Source organism: Osmerus mordax, chromosome 16 (assembly GCF_038355195.1).
Source record: "Osmerus mordax isolate fOsmMor3 chromosome 16, fOsmMor3.pri, whole genome shotgun sequence".
Lineage (NCBI taxonomy): Eukaryota > Metazoa > Chordata > Actinopteri > Osmeriformes > Osmeridae > Osmerus > Osmerus mordax.
Window position 1 is genome coordinate 13,081,026 of NC_090065.1, and position 19,060 is coordinate 13,100,085.

Genomic DNA, 19,060 nt, shown 5'->3' on the forward strand with positions numbered 1-19,060 from the left:
ACAGGTGAGGCCACGGGGGAGAGGGGAGCTGACAGCCGAAGGACGAGCAAAAGAATGGGCCGACCCGGAACGGAGGGAGAGAGAACGAGAGAAAAAGAAAGAGAGAGACAGACGGAGAGAGAGAAAGACGAGAGAGTAGTGAAAGGAGAGAGGGGGGCGGCGCAATCCACGAATGCTGACGTGGGCATTAGCGCCCGCATGTGACCTATGGCCTGCCTGTGTGCCTAAAGCCCAAATCCTGCGCACAATAGCAAACTGTTCCACTTGGAGCCCGCCTGCTTTGTCAAACATCAGCAGGCCGCTCGCACACAGCACCGGGGTCGTAGCTGACACAGGAGACAGGCAGGGGACGGGGGACAGAGAGAGGAGAGAGAGGGCGAGGAGAGAGAGGGAGGGGAGCGAGAGAGGAGGGGGGAGGAGAGAGGGGGGGGGGAGAGAGAGAGAGGGGGAGGTGCATCCCGGTAAAGGAGAAAGGGTAGAGGGGGGTGCGAGAGGGACGGAGAGAGTAGAAGAGAGCGAGGAGCCAGCGCAGGAAGAGGGAGCGCGAGAGTGTGGCTGCAACGACCGGCCGCCCTCCCCCCCCTCCATCCCGCCCCCCCCCCCCCCCCCCCCCCCACACACACACACACACACACTCAATTCCCAGGACACACAGGGACCACGGCACATACAAGGAGAGGTGAGCACTCGGACGCAGCAGCAGCAAGGACACGACGACGGGGAGGGAAGTACTGCTCCTCTCTGCCTGTTAGCAGAGTCCTTTTTCTCCTTCTTCTTCTTCTTCTTGTTTTTTTTTTTGTGTTGCGGTTCCTCTTCCTGAAGACAAGGACAACCCGTCTGCTGCTTTATCACAAGAAAAGGACGGGGGGGGGGGGAGAAGAGACACTCGGCTCTTCTCCTACCCTGTTTTTCCGTGGAGGACAGCCGGGGTCAGTGAGAGACTCTATGGTATGGGAACGGAACACGACGGAATTGGACCGGGGGGGGGGGGAAGGGGCGTCGGGGGGGCGGGGGCAGGCGGGTGTGTGTGTGTGTGTGAGGGAGAGACTTGAGCGGTGAGCTGAATTCACGCTCAAAGTCACCTTATGGTGCAGGACGGATGTGTTACTGCATTCTGGGGGGGGGGAAAAGGAGGCTAAAGAAAGAGCGCACGCCCGTTCTTTTCCCCCCCTCTTCTTCTCTGCTACTAACGTCTTCCTACCTCGTCTCAGACGACAGTGTGCGAGGGCAACTTTTGGCTTTGCCTACTTGGTGTACATACTTCCTTATGTACCCATATGTATATATGTTAAACTATGGAATGTTAAAGAAGTATGTATTCTTGGTGAGGTGCGAGTCCTCGTGAGCAGGGGGGGGGTAGGGGTGTGTGTGTGAGGGTGAGTGTGGGGTGTGTGTGTGGCTCTGACTGACCGAGGGCGCCGTATGACGCCGTGTGCTGCTTTGGAGAGGGCCGGAACGCGGCGTTGGCGTGAGCGAGCGGGGCGGGCGTGGAGATGGACAGAGAGTCGGGAGCGAGAGAGCGAGCGAGAGCGAAAGGCGTGCGGCGTAGTGGGGCCAATACGTTGCCGCTGTGCTGTCTCTGGGCAGCCTCACTGCACCAGTCCTCTGCTGTAGAGGGGGGGGGAAACTTGCCTGCTTTCTCAAACTGTCTGAATGTGCAATCCCCCCTGTGGCCAACCCCATCCCCCCCACCAGACCGTCCCAGCACCTCTCCTCCATGTCCGGAGGCTGCGAGGGCAGCTAGCGGCGTCCGGGGCACGGTGGACCTCTCTCGGGCTGAGAGAGGGACTCACCTCCACAGGGAGGGCTTTTGGAATAATCGCCCCCGTGCCGCACGGCCCGTGGAACAGGGCCTCCCTTTCATGGCTGGTCTTACTGCATTACGGGCCCTTGACCGCTGGCCAGCTGCAACTTAGGCCGAGCCCTGGCCAGGCAGGTGACAGTAATACCATAATCTGACTGCAGTCCCGGGGCTGGCTGGGACAGGCCAACCTGCAGGGTTTGGTCCCATTTTTGGGGTTTAGTTTGAATTTTCATATAAAAGATACGTAGACGTGTATGGATATATATTCTCGAAAAACGACTGAAAGAGCCATAGAGACAGAAAGGAGATGGAGAGAGAGAGTTGCTGAGGAGGCAGGTCAGAGAGGCCCATGCTGCTGCTGTTAGGAGCTGGCCCGGGCCCCGGTGCTGTATCATATGGCTGCTGTGTTAACCCTGCTGCGTGTCCAGCTATGCCCTCCCTCCTCCCCCCCTCCCCCCGTACAGCCTGCCTGCCTGCTACCCCCCCCCCCCCTCCCCCCCGATTCCTGCCCTCATTGTTCACGTTTGCTACGCTTGCCAAATGCTTTGCCGGGCAGCGCGGCAGTCAGATTAGAGCATCGAAAAAGTGATAATGCAGGATCAGGCCTGGCTGGGGCCGTCAGCTGATTCCAATTGTCGACTGCTTCAAATGAATAAAGGGGAAGGGGGGGGGGGGGGGGGGGGAGATGGGGTCAGCTAATTATAAAAAGGCGAGCGAACGAGGAGAGTCCCCCAATATCGGCCCGCTGCTTCTGCTCTCGAGCAGATGAAGGGGGGAACACGATCAAAAGTCCAGAGCTCGTGGCAGGAGGGCCGCCGTGCACGACGGGACTGACGGCCGCCGCCTGGTCGGCACGGCGAGGGCCTCGTAACGTGAGCCGTCCACGAGGAGAGACGCGGGGCTGAGGAGATACCACCCCCTCATCCTCCCCCCCCCCCCCCCCCCCGACACCCCCTTCCTCTGACGCCTGCATGGAGAAACAGGAGGGGAGGGGAGCAATCCCAAGGAAGACAGGAATGGGATTTGTAACCTACTTGTCTTCTTTTAATACATTCTTCTTCCCCCCCCCCTCCATCTGGGTGCAGTCATATTTGATTCATGAGGACGGGGATGGCGGGAGCGTTCCTGAGCTGTGGGCGCCTCCCCCGCACCTCTTGAATCGCCCTGACCTTTGACAAGCCGCCTGTCCGTATCGTGCCCCCCCCCCCCCCCCCCCCCCCCCCCGCCGAGGCGTCTCCTCGCTGGGCAGCGTGAGGCGCGGGCTGCCAGGTCATGGCTGACCCCCCCCCCCCCCCCCGCCGTCTGACTGACACACGCAGCAGAGCACGACGCCATCGAATACACCACAGCCTTTTTTTTCAGTTGCCCTGTTATGGCCACTGGGTGAGGTGAGCAGCCGGCTGGCGTGTGCTGCAAAATAGCCCCCTGCCCCCCCCCCCCGCCACCTCACCATATTCAGCCGGCCCTGTGCTCACCTCCAGCCCCCGTCCCTCCCTCAGCTGTTCCAGAGCTCTCTCCTGCCTTCACTCACTGACCCCGCTGACAGCTAACTGCCACACTGCTTTCAATAGGCCACAACAAGCGCAGAAAATGCCCCCCAACGGCCAACTAGCCTGGGCATGGGGGGGGGGGGGGGGGGGGCAATCTCAGGCCCTGTCGTATATAACACTCTCTCTCCCCCCCCCCCCCTGTTGCAGTGAGTTGACGGCTTGAACGGGTGTACCAAATTAGAGTTGTGACTTGACAGAGTCCCGTTGCTGCGTTGGGATTGTGTGAGGCCGGCTTGCCTGCCGGTGTGTGTGTGTGTGTGTGTTGGCCGTCACAGTGACCTGAGCAGCAGAACACTCTCAGCAGGCCCATCCGTCAGAGCCTGTAATTGCTACATGACTCCAGGACATTTGACTCAAGTGCAGCACGACAGATTATTATTATCATTTTTTTTTTTTTTTTTGGTGTGTGTTTCCCCCCCCCCCCCCCCCCCTCTCTTTCTCTCTCTCTCCTCTTTCTCTCAGGGAAGCGTTTCTCTCGCCCTCTGTTGAGTTGATACGCAAGAAGAAGAGCCACCGAGGATACATGTACTAGCTTAGCGGGGCCCCACAGCCGCATGGGATGGTGCGGGGAGACTGGACCACACGGCTGACCCATGCAATGTGTGTTTCCGGGAGCAAAGAGAGAGTTGAGAGAGAAAGGGGATTTGGGAGACGGAACTGCCCGCCCTCCCGCCCCTCCACCCAACCTCCAGGTCTTGATGCGTGAGTTTTTACCTCGCCCTTCTCCTTCCTTACAGTGCTGGGCTTTCCCCCCCGGCGTTCCGGCACGTTCCGGCACGTTCCGGCACGTTCCGGCGCTCTTCCCTCCCGCAGAGTCCCTGGGAGCGACGCGGGGGATCCACAATGCTTTGCTAAAGCTGGTAAAATGGAACCAAATCACCTCTTGAATGGATTTGGTCCCCTTCAACCAGCTGTAGCTATGCTTTGATGACTACAGGAGCCCCCCCTCCCCCACGACGGCGGCGATAACGTCTGTGTCGCGACATCTCAGAGTGTGCTGTGGTAGGGACCGGCCCCGTGTTCTCCTTCGAGAAAGATCAGAGTGATTATTGATTGAGTGTCATGTTCCGTGCTCTGGCCTGTCCCCCTTTCTTGACAAATAAAGCGGATTCAAACTGACCTTCCTGTCCTCTCTTGGTATCCTCCCCCATTTCTTATTTGTCCCACTGTTGCGTTCCCTGACTGATGTTTTTCCGAACACTTGTCAGCGGTTGTTTAAAAATAGCGGGTGGTGGGGTTTTGCAGGGGTGGGGGTGGGGGGTGTTTGAGTACGCACTCGTAGACACACATACGGCTCACATGCCTCTGTGAGAATGCAGGGCTGCACAACAACTTTGCTCGCTGACTGACTGGCTGGCTGGCAGTGGGTGATAACAGTCAATTACACCATGGGAGGGGTTAGAGAGCACGGACACACACACACACACACACACAAGCGTGGTTACTGCAGATCTTAAAGAGTGTTTTGACGGACTACGAAGGGGAAGAGTACAGTTACGTGCTAGCGGTCCCGTCACACACACGGGCACACACGTACACACATACCCAGCGAGGGCTGTGCTAGGGACCAGGGGGCGTCCTGAGAGAGTTGAGACAGGGGGGGGGGGGAGATGAGAGCCAGATGCTCCAGAGGAGAGGGGCTGAGCACACAAATCACAGGAGCAGACCCTTCACGGACAGCCTCACACACACACACACACACAAAGCCACTGCCGCAGTACAGGCAAGTAGATCAAACCGAGACCCTTCTCTCTGCGTCTTCTCCTTTCTCCATTCCTCCTCTCTCTCTCTCAGCATTGCATCACGCATAGCACTCCCTATTTGGCTGACACATCGCCATGTCAAACTGACCTGCTCGCCAGCTATGAAGACACGCACGCACGCACACAGGGGTACATTAAAAACCCACCTCGCATACATTTTACAAAGTGATCACGGCGGCCAGGGATTTTGCTCGAAGGGCGTTATTTAAACCGGTGTGTCAGGAAGGCTTGCGACGGCGATGCAAGCGAGTGTAGCGGCATGTGAGCCAGGGTCCGGTCCAGGCAGGGTCCGGTCCAGCCAGGGTCCGGTCCAGCCAGGGTCCGGTCCAGCCAGGGTCCGGTCCAGCCAGGGTCTGGTCCCCCCCCCCCCCTCCCCCCCGGAAGAACACCTTGTGTGGAGCGCAAACAGCAGCAGCCCTCCCACACCCAATCTCCACAGATTAGACTAATCTCAAAGCTCTTGAGAAGAGGAGGGAAGCTAAAAAAGAAATGTGTGTGTGTGTGCTACTAAACAACGGCGGGGGCGCTGACCAACCAACCCCCACCTCCCCTCCCCTGGTTCCAGAAGCAAACACAGGCTCCGCAGGCCCGGGGAGGGGGGGAGTAGGGCTATGTGTGTGTGTCCCGTTTTGCTGGGGGTAATCAAGTGCGGTGTTGGGAGGGCGAGTGGCGTGTAAAAAGGTGCAGTTTGCCACTGCGGAGCTTGTTTGGGAGCCCGTTTATGAGTCATGGGCTATTAATCGTATTGTTTACAGTGCTGGAGCAGCTAGTGGCTCCCTAGCCCTGCCAGGACACAAAACAGACACCCACCCCCCCCCCCCTTCACAGGCAGGACACACACGCTACGGACACACACACCTCATGTGATCAGCAAGAAAAATGTTCCAGTGTTCTCCTAACAGAAATCATTTTCATGCTTGATTTCACCTGATGGGACTGTTTTAGCGGGCTAAAACGCCACGAGGATTCCAGCTTGCACATCATAAACTGCTAATTTATATAAACGCTTCTCGTACCCCCTCCTGTTCTACAACACTGACTCCCAGCCTAAACAGAACGTCTGTGTGTGTGTGTGTGAGAAAGAGAGTGTAATGAGAGAAGGGATATTGAGTTATCCTGGAGCTGATTGGTTTGAGGGTTGAGACTCCGCCCATTCTGCCTCGTCAGCCACCTACAGCTCCTTCCCCCTGCGTACACAGCTCTGCTTCCGAGGAAGGCCTTCCCGGGCTCTGAACACACACACACACACACACACACACACACACACACACAACCCAGTTTGGGCTGTGGAGTCTCCCAGAGAGAGACATGCTCAGAGTAAGCAGAGAGAGACAGGCTCAGAGTAAGCAGAGAGAGAGAGACAGGCTCAGAGTAAGCAGAGAGAGAGACAGCTCAGAGGAACCAGAGAGAGAGAGACAGGCTCAGAGTAACCAGAGAGAGAGAGACAGGCTCAGAGTAACCAGAGAGAGACAGGCTCAGAGTAACCAGAGAGAGAGACAGGCTCAGAGTAACCAGAGAGAGAGAGACAGGCTCAGAGTAACCAGAGAGAGAGAGACAGGCTCAGAGAAAGCAGAGAGAGAGAGACAGGCTCAGAGTAACCAGAGAGAGAGAGACAGGCTCAGAGTAACCAGAGAGAGAGAGACAGGCTCAGAGTAACCAGAGAGCGAGAGACAGGCTCAGAGTAACCAGAGAGCGAGAGACAGGCTCAGAGTAACCAGAGAGAGAGAGACAGGCTCAGAGTAACCAGAGAGAGAGACAGGCTCAGAGTAACCAGAGGGAGACAGCTCAGAGTAACCAGAGAGAGAGAGACAGGCTCAGAGTAACCAGAGGGAGACAGCTCAGAGTAACCAGAGAGAGAGACAGGCTCAGAGTAACCAGAGGGAGACAGCTCAGAGTAACCAGAGAGAGAGAGACAGGCTCAGAGTAACCAGAGGGAGACAGCTCAGAGTAACCAGAGAGAGAGACAGGCTCAGAGTAACCAGAGAAACACAGGCTCAGAGTAACCAGAGAGAGAGACAGGCTCAGAGTAACCAGAGAAACACAGGCTCAGAGTAACCAGAGAGGCAACAGGAAGCAGATCTCCAGGACTCATCCATGCACACCAGCGACACCCTAAAAGAGGTCCAGGACGGGCCGTGTTTGGCTTGGCACTGCCGGCCAACGTCAAACTTCACACGACCACCCAGGGTACCTCGAACAAACGGAACAGAATACCAACCGCCCTCAAACACATCCTCTGGCGTAGGCCAGACACTGCAGGGAGCTGGGGTGGGAAACAAGAGCAAAGGGCCCAATCCGAGCAGGCCGACATACGTCTCGGTCTGTCAAGACAGAGGCGGCGGTGGTGGTGGTGGGGGGGTGCAGGCGCTGCGACACTCGGGCCACGTTGCTTGGAGAGGAGAGAGAGGAGGGGGAAAAATACTGACTCCAGCACTTTTCACCTCCCCAGTCAATAATACTGTGGTCTGGGATGTCGTGCAGAGGCAGGTTGGAAAAGGATTTGGGGGAGGGGGGGGTAGAGTCTATACTGTTATAGAGTGGGGGGGGGTGAGCTGGTTCTGCTTCTATAACAGAGCAGCCCACGATTCATGAGAATCCTTAAGTGGAAAGATTTCTCTTCTCTCTTGGAGGTTATTACTACTTAAAAAATATTGGGCCCGGTTCTGAAAAATGACTCCAATGCATCTCAAAGCAGCAGGCTGGTAATAGAATGTCAGGCTCAAGCTGATTGCAGTCCAGATTATTGTTCTAACTGGCTATCTATCAGTGAGTGTGTGTGTGAGATAGTGTGTGTGTGTGTGTGTGTGTGTGGGGGGGGGGGGGCAGGGGCTTAACTCCCTGTGTGAGGCCCAGGGCAGGGCCAGACAAGGGTGGGAGTAGCAGGTGCTCTACAGCCCTGTGACCCCATTTCAGCTTGTCCTGGTGCCAGTGGAATGTGTGTCAGCAAAGGGTAGCGACACCGACACAGTCCAGCCTAGACAGGACAGGACGGGATATAGAAGGGCAGTACAGGACTGGAGAGGGGAGGGAGGAGAGGGAGGACAAGATATGGCAGGAGAGGGGAGGAGAGGGGAGGGGAGGAACAGCTGCTGACTTTCCTAAAACAACCTCTGGGAGAGCCGAGACCGTGACCACATATAAGGCCGGGCTTCTCGGCCCCCCGCTCCAGGGGCCCCAGCATGGGTCCTCTTAAGCCCTCCGCTACACCCTCCTGCCCACGGGGGCCAGGAATAGCACCGTCGCCACACTGGCCAGAGACCAGGTGGGGACAGAAATAGCAGTGGCCAAGGACGAGGCACACTGCTGGGGTTAGCCTAGCCTAGCCGCCAGGCTAACCCCAGCAGGGACCCCCCACAGACAGGAAGGGGGCCTGTTGCTCAGCTCCTGGTTCCTGCTAGCAGCAGATTCGCAGCTAGCCCGGATGAACACTGGTAGAGCTGAACCACACACACACACACAAACACACCCCCCCCCCTCCCCCGGCGCGGGCCCACCTGGGGTTCCCTCGCAGGGCGGCGTGGTGGAGGGCATTGAAGCCGTTGTTGTTGGTGATGGTGACGTCGGCGCCAGCCTCCAGCAGCACAGACAGCATGTCATCCCTCTTCTTGCTGATGGCGTCGTGGAGGGGCGTGTCTCCCTCCGAGTCCTTGGGGGGGGGGGGGGGGGGGGGGACATCCTGTCACTCAACCATCTTCCTCACTCTACTATCATGTGTTACTGTGTGTGTGTGTTGTTGATGAGCAGGGTCAGGTACAGCTACACTATATACAGCGGGTGAAATAAGTATTGAACACGTCGCAATTCTTCTCTGTAAATATATTTCCAAAGGTGCTATTGACATGACATTTTCACCAGAAGTTGGAAACAAACCAAGTAATCCATACATACAAAGAAACCAAAACAAATAAGTTCAGAAATTCAGTTATGTGTAATAATGTGAAATGACACAGGGAAAAAGTATTGAACACATGAAGAAAGGGAGGGGCAAAAAGCCATGGAAAGCCAAGACAACAAAAATAATCTATCAATAATTAAAAAGCAATTCAGCCCCTTGTCAGTGCAAATTATTTTCAACTGGTTCAGTCCCAACTGATGGCCCACAAAAAGGTCTCATTGCCACGGTGTCACACGAGACACATCTCATGATGGGTAAAAGCAAAGAGCTGTCTCAAGAGCTTTGTAACCTAATTGTTGCAAAACATAACGATGGCATTGGTTACAGGCGCATTTCTAAGCTTCGGAATGTTCCAGCACTGTTGGGGCCGTAATACGCAAGTGGAAAGACAATCATTTCGCCATAAATGTGCCTCGACCTGGTGCTCCTCGCAAGATTTCTGACAGAGGAGTGAAAAGAATAATCAGAAGAGTTGTCCAAGAGCCACGGACCACTTGTGGAGAGCCTTCAAATAGACCTGGAATTAGCAGGTACTGTTTTCTTAAAAGAAAACAGCAAGTAATACCGCCATGGCCTGTATGCCAATCACCACTCAAGACTCCATTGCTGGGGAAAAAAAGCATGTTGAATCTCGTTTAAAGTTTGCTGCACAACATTTGGAAACCCCAGTGAAATACTGGAAGAATATAGTGTGGTCTGATGAGAGCAAACTTGAACTGTTTGGATGCCATCATACACACCATGTTTAGAGGAGATATGAGAGACATCACCCTAAAGACACCATACCAACAGTGAAGTTTGCTTTTTAGCAAATGGTACTGGCAAACGTCACATAATTGAAGGAAGGATGAATGGTCATATTTGCCAAGACATTCTTGACAAAAATCTGCCGCCATCTACCAGGATGATGATGATGAAACGAGGGTGGACATGTCAGAGCCCAAACACACAGCCAAGGAAACTCGCAATTGGTTTCAAAGAAAGAGAATCAAGCTGCAATGGCAGCTTAATTTGGCCCAGCCAATCACCTGACTTCAATCCTATTGAAAATCTATGGGAAGAACTGAAGATCAAGATTCGTAGAAGGGGCCCACGGAATGTTCAAGGTTTTAAGACTGTTTGTGTGGAAGAACGGGCCAAAATCACACCAGAGTAATGCACGCCACTAGTTTCTCCATACAGCAGGCGTCTTGAAGCTGTCATTACCAACAAAGGCTTTCGTACAAAGTACTAGATAAATAACGGTTTCCACAATGTATGCTTCATGTTTGACTACCCGCAATGTTTGGGGCTATCTCGTTGTTATGATCAGTGACCCATGCACTTTTGTAAAACCCTCTCTTGGAAGTCGCTTTGGATAATAGCGTCTGCTAAATGCATAAATGTAAATATCAGTAAGCGTGTTCAATACTTTTTCCCTGTGTAATTTCACATTATTACACATAACTGAATTTCTGAACTTATTTGTTTTGGTTTCTTTGTATGTATGGATTACTTGGTTTGTTTCCAACTTCTGGTGAAAATGTCATGTCAATAGCACCTTTGGAAATATATTTACAGAGAAGAATTGTGACGTGTTCAATACTTATTTCACCCGCTGTATATAGGAATATGTGTGGCTCAGAGGTAGACATTAGACCTGCAGGCCAAGGTCAAAGGTAGACATTAGACCTGCAGGCCAAGGTCAAAGGTAGACATTAGACCTGCAGGCCAAGGTCAAAGGTAGACATTAGACCTGCAGGCCAAGGTCAAAGGTAGACATTAGACCTGCAGACCAAGGTCACAGGTTCAAATCCACTTGTTAGTCACTGTGGATATAAGAGTCTCATTCATACGCTGTAACTATGACTGAAAAGAAAACCTACTTAGGGTCCAACTCCTAATCTATTAAATAAGCACAAGGATCTTGTGATTAGGATCTTTATTGCTCTGTACATAATTGCCAGTTTATATGCATATGACAATACAGAATTTACAATCCAGGGCAGAAAATTGCTTTTCAGTCGTAATCTAATGTGTGTGTATGGTTGCGTGTGTGTGGTCATGCTTATGTGTGTGCAGCGGGGAGGGTAATGTTAATGTGTGTGTGTGTGTGTGTGTAAGTTTAAGTGTGTGAGTGTATGTGGTCATGCTTATGTGTGTGCAGCGGGGAGGGTCATGTTAATGTGCGTATGTGTGTAAGTTTATGTGTGTGAGTGTATGTTTGTGTGTGTGTGTGTGGTCATGTTTATGTGTGTGCAGGGGGGAGGGTCATGTTAGTGTGTGCGTGTATGTGTGTGTGGTCATGTGTATGTGTGTGCAGGGGGGAGGGTCATGTTAGTGTGTGTGTGTATGTGTGTGTGTGTGAGTGTGTGGTCATGTTTATGTGTGTGCAGGGGGGAGGGTCATGTTAGTGTGTGTGTACGTGTGTGTGTGTACCTGGAGGCTTGGGTGGCATCCGAAGTCCAGCAGGGTCTTGACCACCTGCAGGTGTCCCTTGTTGACGGCGATGTGCAGCGGGGTCTGTCTCCTCTTGTTCCTGGCGTTCAGGTCGGCCCCGCCCCTCTGCAGCACCTCGATCACCGAGCCCTCGTCGCCGAACGACGCGTGGTGCACTGCCCGGTCTCCGTCCTTATCCTGACAGAACACACGCACAGGCACACACACGCGGGCACACAGGCACACACACATGCATACACACACACACACACACACACACACACACACAGGCACACACGCACAGGTACACACACACGGGCACACATGCATACACACACACACGCGCAAACACGCACGCACATGCAAACACAGGTTCAGCAACTCGACCATAACCTGTGACGAGTATTTCATCACCACAACATACGATGTGAAACCTGCCATAAAATCCCGGCAGCTAAGTCCAGGGGTGTGCGAGTAGCAGGCGGAAAGATGGCAAGAGGGGACGGCTAGACGTCTGGATGAGCAGACGGACAGACGGACGGAAGGGGCTGGGTACTAACCTCGGCCTCCAGGTCTACGTTGTGCTTCAGCAGCAGTTTGAGGACGTCCACGTGCCCGTTCTGGCTGGCGGCCTGCATGGCTGTGTGTCCCGCACACTGGCCGTTCACCTGGACACACACCACAGCACAGTGAGCGAGGGCAGAGTGTGGGGGGGGGGGTGGGTGTGTGTGTGCGCGCGCGCCGAGTCTTGTCCCTTTAGACCTGCGCTGCCTAGATCAGGATTATGTCAAGTGTGTGTGTTTGTATGTTTACATGCGTCAAGGTGAATCGTGCCGGTTTCACCCAGTCAAACAAGACCTGGCGTGTGTGTGTCTCTGATTTCCAACTGCGGTACTGCAACACTTGAACATAAATATTCATGGTGTGTGTGTGTCATCCTTGGGGAGTCTCAGGACGTCTCCCGTCCTGTAGGGACAATGGCTTGGCTGAGGTCGCAGAGCCGCCTCGAGCACATCATCCCACTGAGAGGAGGCAGGGCACCTGGCCAGCCGCCGCTGCACCCACACACACCAGAAAAATACTGCAGCGCCAGAGGTGAGCGAGGCTAAACATCCAGCTCACACAGAAGCACGTCTCGTCTTCAGGGACGCTCCTCCGTGTGTGTGTGTGTGTGTGTGTATGGGGGGGGGGGGGGGGGGGGGGGGAGGAGAGGGCCTGCCGACATGCACAGGTACAGGCTGAGGGTTGTGTCTGTCCAGCCTCGGCGCAGGAGGTGAGAATGCTGAACACTGCGTTTCCCACAGCAGAGCCCTCTGAGGGGGGCTGGGGCCTCGGCGCCAATGCTTTTATGATAGAGAGCTAGAGAACGAGGAGAGGAGGAGAAGAGGAGGAGCGGGAGTGTGGAGCTCAAAGACAGCTCCTGGGAGATCCCCCCCCCCCCCGCAGCAAGCCGGACGGACGGACGGACTGCCTCTGAAAGGCCTGACTGGACATCACACCTCCATGTTTTTGTCGTGCTAGGGGAAGCTGGCAAGGCGTTGATGTCATTTGAGAAACTGTGTGACCAGGAGAGACAGTACTAGTAGACAGTGTTGTGAGACTCCATGGTCTCAACACACGCAGGGTGGTGGTGATGGTGGTGGGGGGGGGGGTGGTGGCGGAGGAGGAGGAGGAACTCACGTCCACGTCGGGCCTCTTGAGGATGTCCTCCACCTTGGCCAGGTCTCCGTTGGCGGCAGCCTTCACCAGCTCCTCGTTGATGTCGCCCGATTCCTGGGTCTCAAACAGCTTCTTCAGGAGCTGGGACAGACGCTCTACACACACACACACAGTAAAAGACATTAGAATGGGATCCGATTTTATGAGTTCATGTATGTGTAGTGTGTTTATGTGGATGTGTACGAGGGTGGTTCTGTGTGCATTTATGTGTGTGTGTGTGTGAGTGAGTGAGTGAGTGAGTGAGTGAGAGAGAGAGAGAGAGAGAGAGAGGGAGAGAGAGAGTGAGAGAGCGAGCGAGCGAGAGAGAGAAAGCAAGAGAGAGAGAGAGTGAGAGAAAGAGACAGTGGTACCTCCGGAGGCGTTGGTGACGGCAGACCCTGAGGGGGCCACCTTGGTGACGGCGGCAGGGTTGTAGGTCCAGGAGGTACCGCACACCTCCACCTTCAGGTCACTGTCTGAGTAGATCTGCTGCACCCTGCCCACCTTTCCCAGGGTCTGCCCACACACACACACACACACACACACGTTTAAAGAGGCTACATGCAGATGTGCCTTCTACCATGCTATTCTTCTACCAGAGACAAAAGAACCATAAACAGCCGTTTTCGAAGAGGGGAAATGGAAAAGAAATGACGAGGACATTATCGCTGATGAAACTAAAGCTTGGCCCTTATTATTCATTCAAAGGGCACTTGGCATGCCGCGTGTGTGTGTGTGTGTGCGTGAGAAAGAGACAGAGAGAACAGGGGCCCCTCGATTAAGCCAGCCTATTTCTCATCCACGGAGCCAATAACTGCACCATCAGAGGGGCTCAGGGAGGCTGGGACACACCGGAAAAAAAGAAACGCTTATTCCAGGAAATCTCCCCCCCCACCACCACCCATCCCAGATCATAGTCTGAGCTGCACGTAAAAAAAGGCAGTTTGAGGACGTCTCCTCTGCTCCTGTGATAAGATAGAGGGTGGTGGTGGTGGTGGTGGGGGGGGGGTCTCGGAGGAGGGCCATCAATAACAGGGACTGGGGGGGGGGGGGGCAGACGGCAGGCAGCTCTGGTTAGTGATCAAAGCCAGGCTGCATCTCGGGAGGTTTTCGGGGATCATTAGCCTCTGAGGCTGTTTGCTTAGCAGGGACGGGGGTCGGCACGAGATCCGCACGCTCTGCATCTTCATGAGGGGAGTAATGACGGGGTCAAGTCCACTCGCCCATTCAAATGAAAGTCGCTGGCTTAAAGACTACAATGCTTATTAAAACGCACACACTCTGTCACGCCACTCCTTGATGTATTCGAGAGGAAACGTCTGGCTGCAGCTAAGTGGTTACACTCTGAGTGTTCAAGTAAGTAGGCTGAGGGTGTGTGTGTGTAGGGGTGTGTGCGAGAGAGACTCTGTCTTTCCTGTCTGTCTGTGTGAGCGTGCGTATGTTGATCTGTGTGTCTGTCTGTTTCTGTCTTTGTCTGTATATGTGTGTATATGTGTCTCTCTGTGTGTGTGTGTGTCTCTGTGTGTGTACGTGTGTCTGTGTGTGTGTGTGTCTCTGTGTGTGTACGTGTGTCTCTGTGTGTGTGTGTCTCTGTGTGTGTACGTGTGTCTGTGTGTGTGTGTGTCTCTGTGTGTGTACGTGTGTCTCTGTGTGTGTACGTGTGTCTCTGTGTGTGTGTGTGGTTCTCACAGGCAGCATGGCCTCAGCCCACTCCCCGTGTCCTCTCTGCAGCAGCTTGATGCGGTCAATGTCGTAGCAGATCTGGACCAGGTCTCCCACCAGGAACTGGGAGGTGCCGCCCTCCGCCCCTGCCGCCACCTCCCCGCTGCGCACCACGTTGGCCTTGGTCAGCACCGCCGGGTTGAACGTCCACCTGGGGAGACGCGGACGCACACACACACAAAGGTCACCAGGTTACACGCCACTCGCATGGTACAAAATCGCACAAAACATATCACATCCGGAGAGAGATCGCCACCTCCAGCCCCTCCCTGCGGCGCCCCCTACCTGTTCCCGGAGGGGTACTGCACCACGATGTCGTGGTCCTCGTCGATGCCGCACACCGTGCCGGTGGTGGTGAGGGTCTCGAACATGCCGTCGGTCCAGCCCCCGTGGCCGTGCTGCAGGGACTGGACGATCTCCAGGTCCAGGTCGATGTTGACCAGGTCCCCAATCTGCAGCCCCCCGGGGTTCCTGTTCCCGTTCTGTTCGCCTGGGGGGGGGGGGGGGGGGGGGGGGACACAGCATTAGTTCAAAGTATTCAGACCGGCATAGGAGTGTCTGTGTTAAATTATTGATGTGGGTTGCAATAATGCCAGTAAGACTTGAGATAAACAATCAGCACAGTAGAACAGTATCAAGAGATCCATTAGTCTAAATAAAAGTGTGATAGACAGACTCAAAATGTCACAGTTTAAGTGGGGGGGTTGCTGGTCACTAACAGACAGAAACCAAGAGGGGTTGAAGCCAGATGATATGGTCACACAAGAACCTGTACTGGCTCTCTGGTCAAACACAAAGGCCACCTGACAGCTGATCTCTTCTGTGTGTGTGTGTGTGTGTGTGTGTGTGTGTGTGTGTGTGTGTGTGTGTGTGTGTGTGTGTGTGTGTGTGTGTGGAAGCCCTGTAGTGACGTCACATGAGGCTGAATGAAACATGTGGCAAGTCTGAGAGGTTCAGGAGTCTTGCTGCAGTGCTGGATCAGGAGCCAGACCCAGGGCCCCCTGACCAGGGCAGCATATGGCTCGGAGGCTAGGAGGATGGGGCCTGCCCTCCTCCCGGCCCAGGCAGATGGAATTCTGGGAATGCCATGCCAGCGTGACCAGTGTCTGCACCCGACCCCCTCCCCACCTCCGTCCCCCCTCACTCCTGCTGTTGGCAGACTGGAGGCTTCTGTGTGGCGCTGCCATCTAGTGGACAGAGGGGCAGGTGCGTCTGGGACGGGCTCCTCCTCGTGCCCTTGGACTCCACTGCACCACTGGGGGGGGGGGGGGGGCTGGTGCAACGGTGACGGGATCCACTGTGACTTACCGAGCACGGGGCAGTGGTCTCTATAGAACGAGCCTCCTTTGGCATCCTGGACGCATTTCAGATCCGACTGCAGGGGGAGAGAGGGAGGGCGAACAGGGGAGGAGAGGAGAGACAAGGGGGAGAAGCTAATTAGCCGGCTCATTCCATTAGAGAGAGAGAGGCGGACCATAAATAACGTTTGCGGAAATCACACTTCGGGAATGGTGATGGCGCGGTGTCAAGAGCGAGGAAGGAGCAACGACAGTAGTCCCACCCTGAGGGCGAGCAAGGACGGGGGGGGGGGGGGTGTATCATATCATATGTGATGACTCAGAAATGTGCAGCAACTGTGACAGAGCTGGAGGAAAGAGATGATTCCGGGCACACGGGTCACTCGTTCTCCCAGAACTGCTGAACTGACTGAAGGAACCTGGGAGCTACACCAGCACCAGAGCTGGGGGGGACCCTGGAGGGGGGGGGACCCTGGAGGGGGGGATGGGACCCTGGAGGGGGGGGGGGGGTGCTCATACAATTTATTTGAAAGAAAATACAGGAAAAAGGTGGAAAAAAAGAAAAGCTAATCGCGATGCACTGCTAATACGTTGCTAATGGCGGCATCTGTGACCCTGACGGCGTGTGGTTGTGACTTATTGTCTTTCAAGTCCTGTATTAAAATGTTGATCCTCCGCAGGGTGGGGAGGGGGGGGATCCTTGATTTGGTTTAATCCACCACCAGATGCCGTCTACCTTCCCCTCAAACCTTCCTCCGCCACATCGGCATGACAAAGGGCAAATCTGTTACCCGGCTGAGCCACCCGATTGGCTCGTGTTCGTAAAAGGCCGGGTGGTCTCCACCAATGGGGAAACGGTCTTTCGTTCGTGGCTTGTGTGGAGCCCCCCCCCACCCCCACCCCCCACCGCCCCTCCCCTCCCTCCCGGAGCTGACCTCCATGTTCCCTCTCTTCTTCAGAAGGAGCAGAAAAGAACAGATTGCCTTTATCATGTAGATCCCCCTCCCCTTCCAGCTGCCAGTCACAATGGGGCCCAGCACACGCAGGCTGTGTGCCTCACACAAAGGCCTGGCCGCACAAGAACCTGTACTGGCTCTCTGGTCAAACACAAAGGCCACCTGACAGCTGATCTCTTCTGTGTGTAAGCGGGTGTGTGCGTGTGTGTGTATGTGCACGCGTGGAGCTCACCATCCCCTCGAAGCCCACTCTGTAGAGGTTTTTGGCTCCGTTGTCCCACAGGACGTAGGCAGCACTGTGGGGGCTGGCCGCACTCCAGTCCTGGATCTCTGTCACCTGGAGGGGGGGTAGAGGTTAGGGGAGGGGATTAGGGGGTTAGGGAGCTGCTGTCTCGGAATCCCCACTGAGAGCCTGGCCTCTGTCTGGCCCAGTCTGCTGGTGAGCGCCTCTAGTCCGGCACTCTGGATGCATCCCAAACATTAACACACAACCCCAAAGAAAGCCCGACAAAATTCTCATGTCAAAAAGTATGGCCCTGATTTGTAGAACGTGCTGGGTGAGGGATAAAGGCACTGGAATGAAATGCTGAACAGCAAACATCTAACCCAGGGGTATAAGTGACTGAGAATATTTACCACAAATGTATACTTTAATTAACAGCTTAGAGTCCTTCCCAGTATTTACTTTACATACAAATTCAAATTACATTATTTTGTGTTTTGTCTTTTTTTTGGTCCTTCAACCGCTTAATTTCTATTCTTCCACTTCTAGGCAATTGATTCATGGGCCTTGCCAAGTAATTTTCCTGCTAAACTAACAGAGTATCTAGGCTGCAGGACATGTAATAGCAGTTTGCTGGGTAGCATATTGCTTACAGCATCATAAAACAATAATGAGATATGCCATTAAATAAAAAAGGAAAATGAACTCTTAAATTGCCTGCAGGGACTTTTAAATAGAATCCAGTGGGGTCTGGACCAGAGCTAAACCAAGAGGGCCTTTATGGCGTTTGTTCCTGTATAAACTGCAGAAATTGAAATGGAGGCGCGGGGGGGGCTGTTAAACAAATGTAACCTCCAGAGACGAGTGCTTGTCCGCTGGTGCGTTAACAACACAGCGTTTCTCAGCATAGGCGGCGTCTACGTCTGCGAGTCTCAGAGGAGGGCCGAGTACACCTGGGGGTGGGAGTCCGGTCGCTCTGGGTCTCTCTGCTTGCATCAGGGTCTGGGGTTCTGACTGGGTGTTGAAGGGGTGTGGTCTTCCTACCTTCCCTCTCCTCCCGTTGCCTCCGTCCTGGTCCTCCCACTGCCAGTCCACCCCTCTCACCACCCGGCCGCCAGTGAAGATGCCCCGTGCCGTGATCTTCTTCGACTTGCGCCGGGACTCCAACAGGACCCTGTGGGGGGGGGGGGGGGGGGGGGGGGGGGGTGAGCATCAGGTGCATGGACAGATGCAGCAGCCCTGGTCTGGTTCACAGGCTTCACCAGAAACAGGGACTAACTAGGTGCTCGACAACACCTTGCATTTGACCTCATGTCCAACCGCAATCCTGCCGCAGGATCTATCCGGAGACTTCTCAAAACGGCAGCAGGGTTCAAATCTACCTGGGAGTGCTGAAGCAAACAAGATGACAGAGGGATTCTCTGCTCCTCACTGTCTTTTAAGCGATGGCTTAAGGCCCGGTCCCACCAACGATGAGAACGACAACTATATTTGCGTCCCCGCCAACCTCGACGATTAGCTTCTCGCAATGTTGCCTTCCCTTTCAAATGCGCGAGCTCTTTAAATGTGGATGTATTCTGATTGGTTATCAGTGTTTTATAGTTCATCAGCTGGGGGGATATATATATATATATTTTTTTTTTTTTTAAGTGATCCCAACGATATCGTTCCGCTATATAGTTGTCGTTATCGACTCTGCTTTTCTTTTAAATGTAGAACGATTCTTTAACAGT

At 54.4% G+C, this 19,060-nt stretch overlaps 1 protein-coding gene and 1 long non-coding RNA gene across 3 annotated transcripts in view; one reads left to right on the forward strand and one right to left on the reverse strand.

Moving 5' to 3' along the window:
- Window positions 1-19,060, reverse strand: part of mib1 (MIB E3 ubiquitin protein ligase 1) — a 34,741-nt gene that overhangs the window by 12,286 nt on the left and 3,395 nt on the right. For both annotated transcript variants that reach the window (XM_067253460.1, XM_067253459.1), the window contains exons 3-12: window positions 18,372-18,501; window positions 17,337-17,441; window positions 16,159-16,225; window positions 15,136-15,340; window positions 14,818-15,001; window positions 13,500-13,644; window positions 13,111-13,244; window positions 11,991-12,098; window positions 11,431-11,628; window positions 8,612-8,763 (exon numbers count right to left, since the gene is read on the reverse strand). In XM_067253460.1, the coding sequence (XP_067109561.1) occupies window positions 8,612-8,763; window positions 11,431-11,628; window positions 11,991-12,098; window positions 13,111-13,244; window positions 13,500-13,644; window positions 14,818-15,001; window positions 15,136-15,340; window positions 16,159-16,225; window positions 17,337-17,441; window positions 18,372-18,501 (1,428 nt within the window). The remainder of the gene's footprint in view (window positions 1-8,611; window positions 8,764-11,430; window positions 11,629-11,990; window positions 12,099-13,110; window positions 13,245-13,499; window positions 13,645-14,817; window positions 15,002-15,135; window positions 15,341-16,158; window positions 16,226-17,336; window positions 17,442-18,371; window positions 18,502-19,060) is intronic.
- LOC136959195 (uncharacterized) lies at window positions 870-4,473 on the forward strand. The gene is made up of 2 exons (XR_010878724.1): window positions 870-948; window positions 4,092-4,473. It is a non-coding gene; the product is annotated as an uncharacterized lncRNA (long non-coding RNA).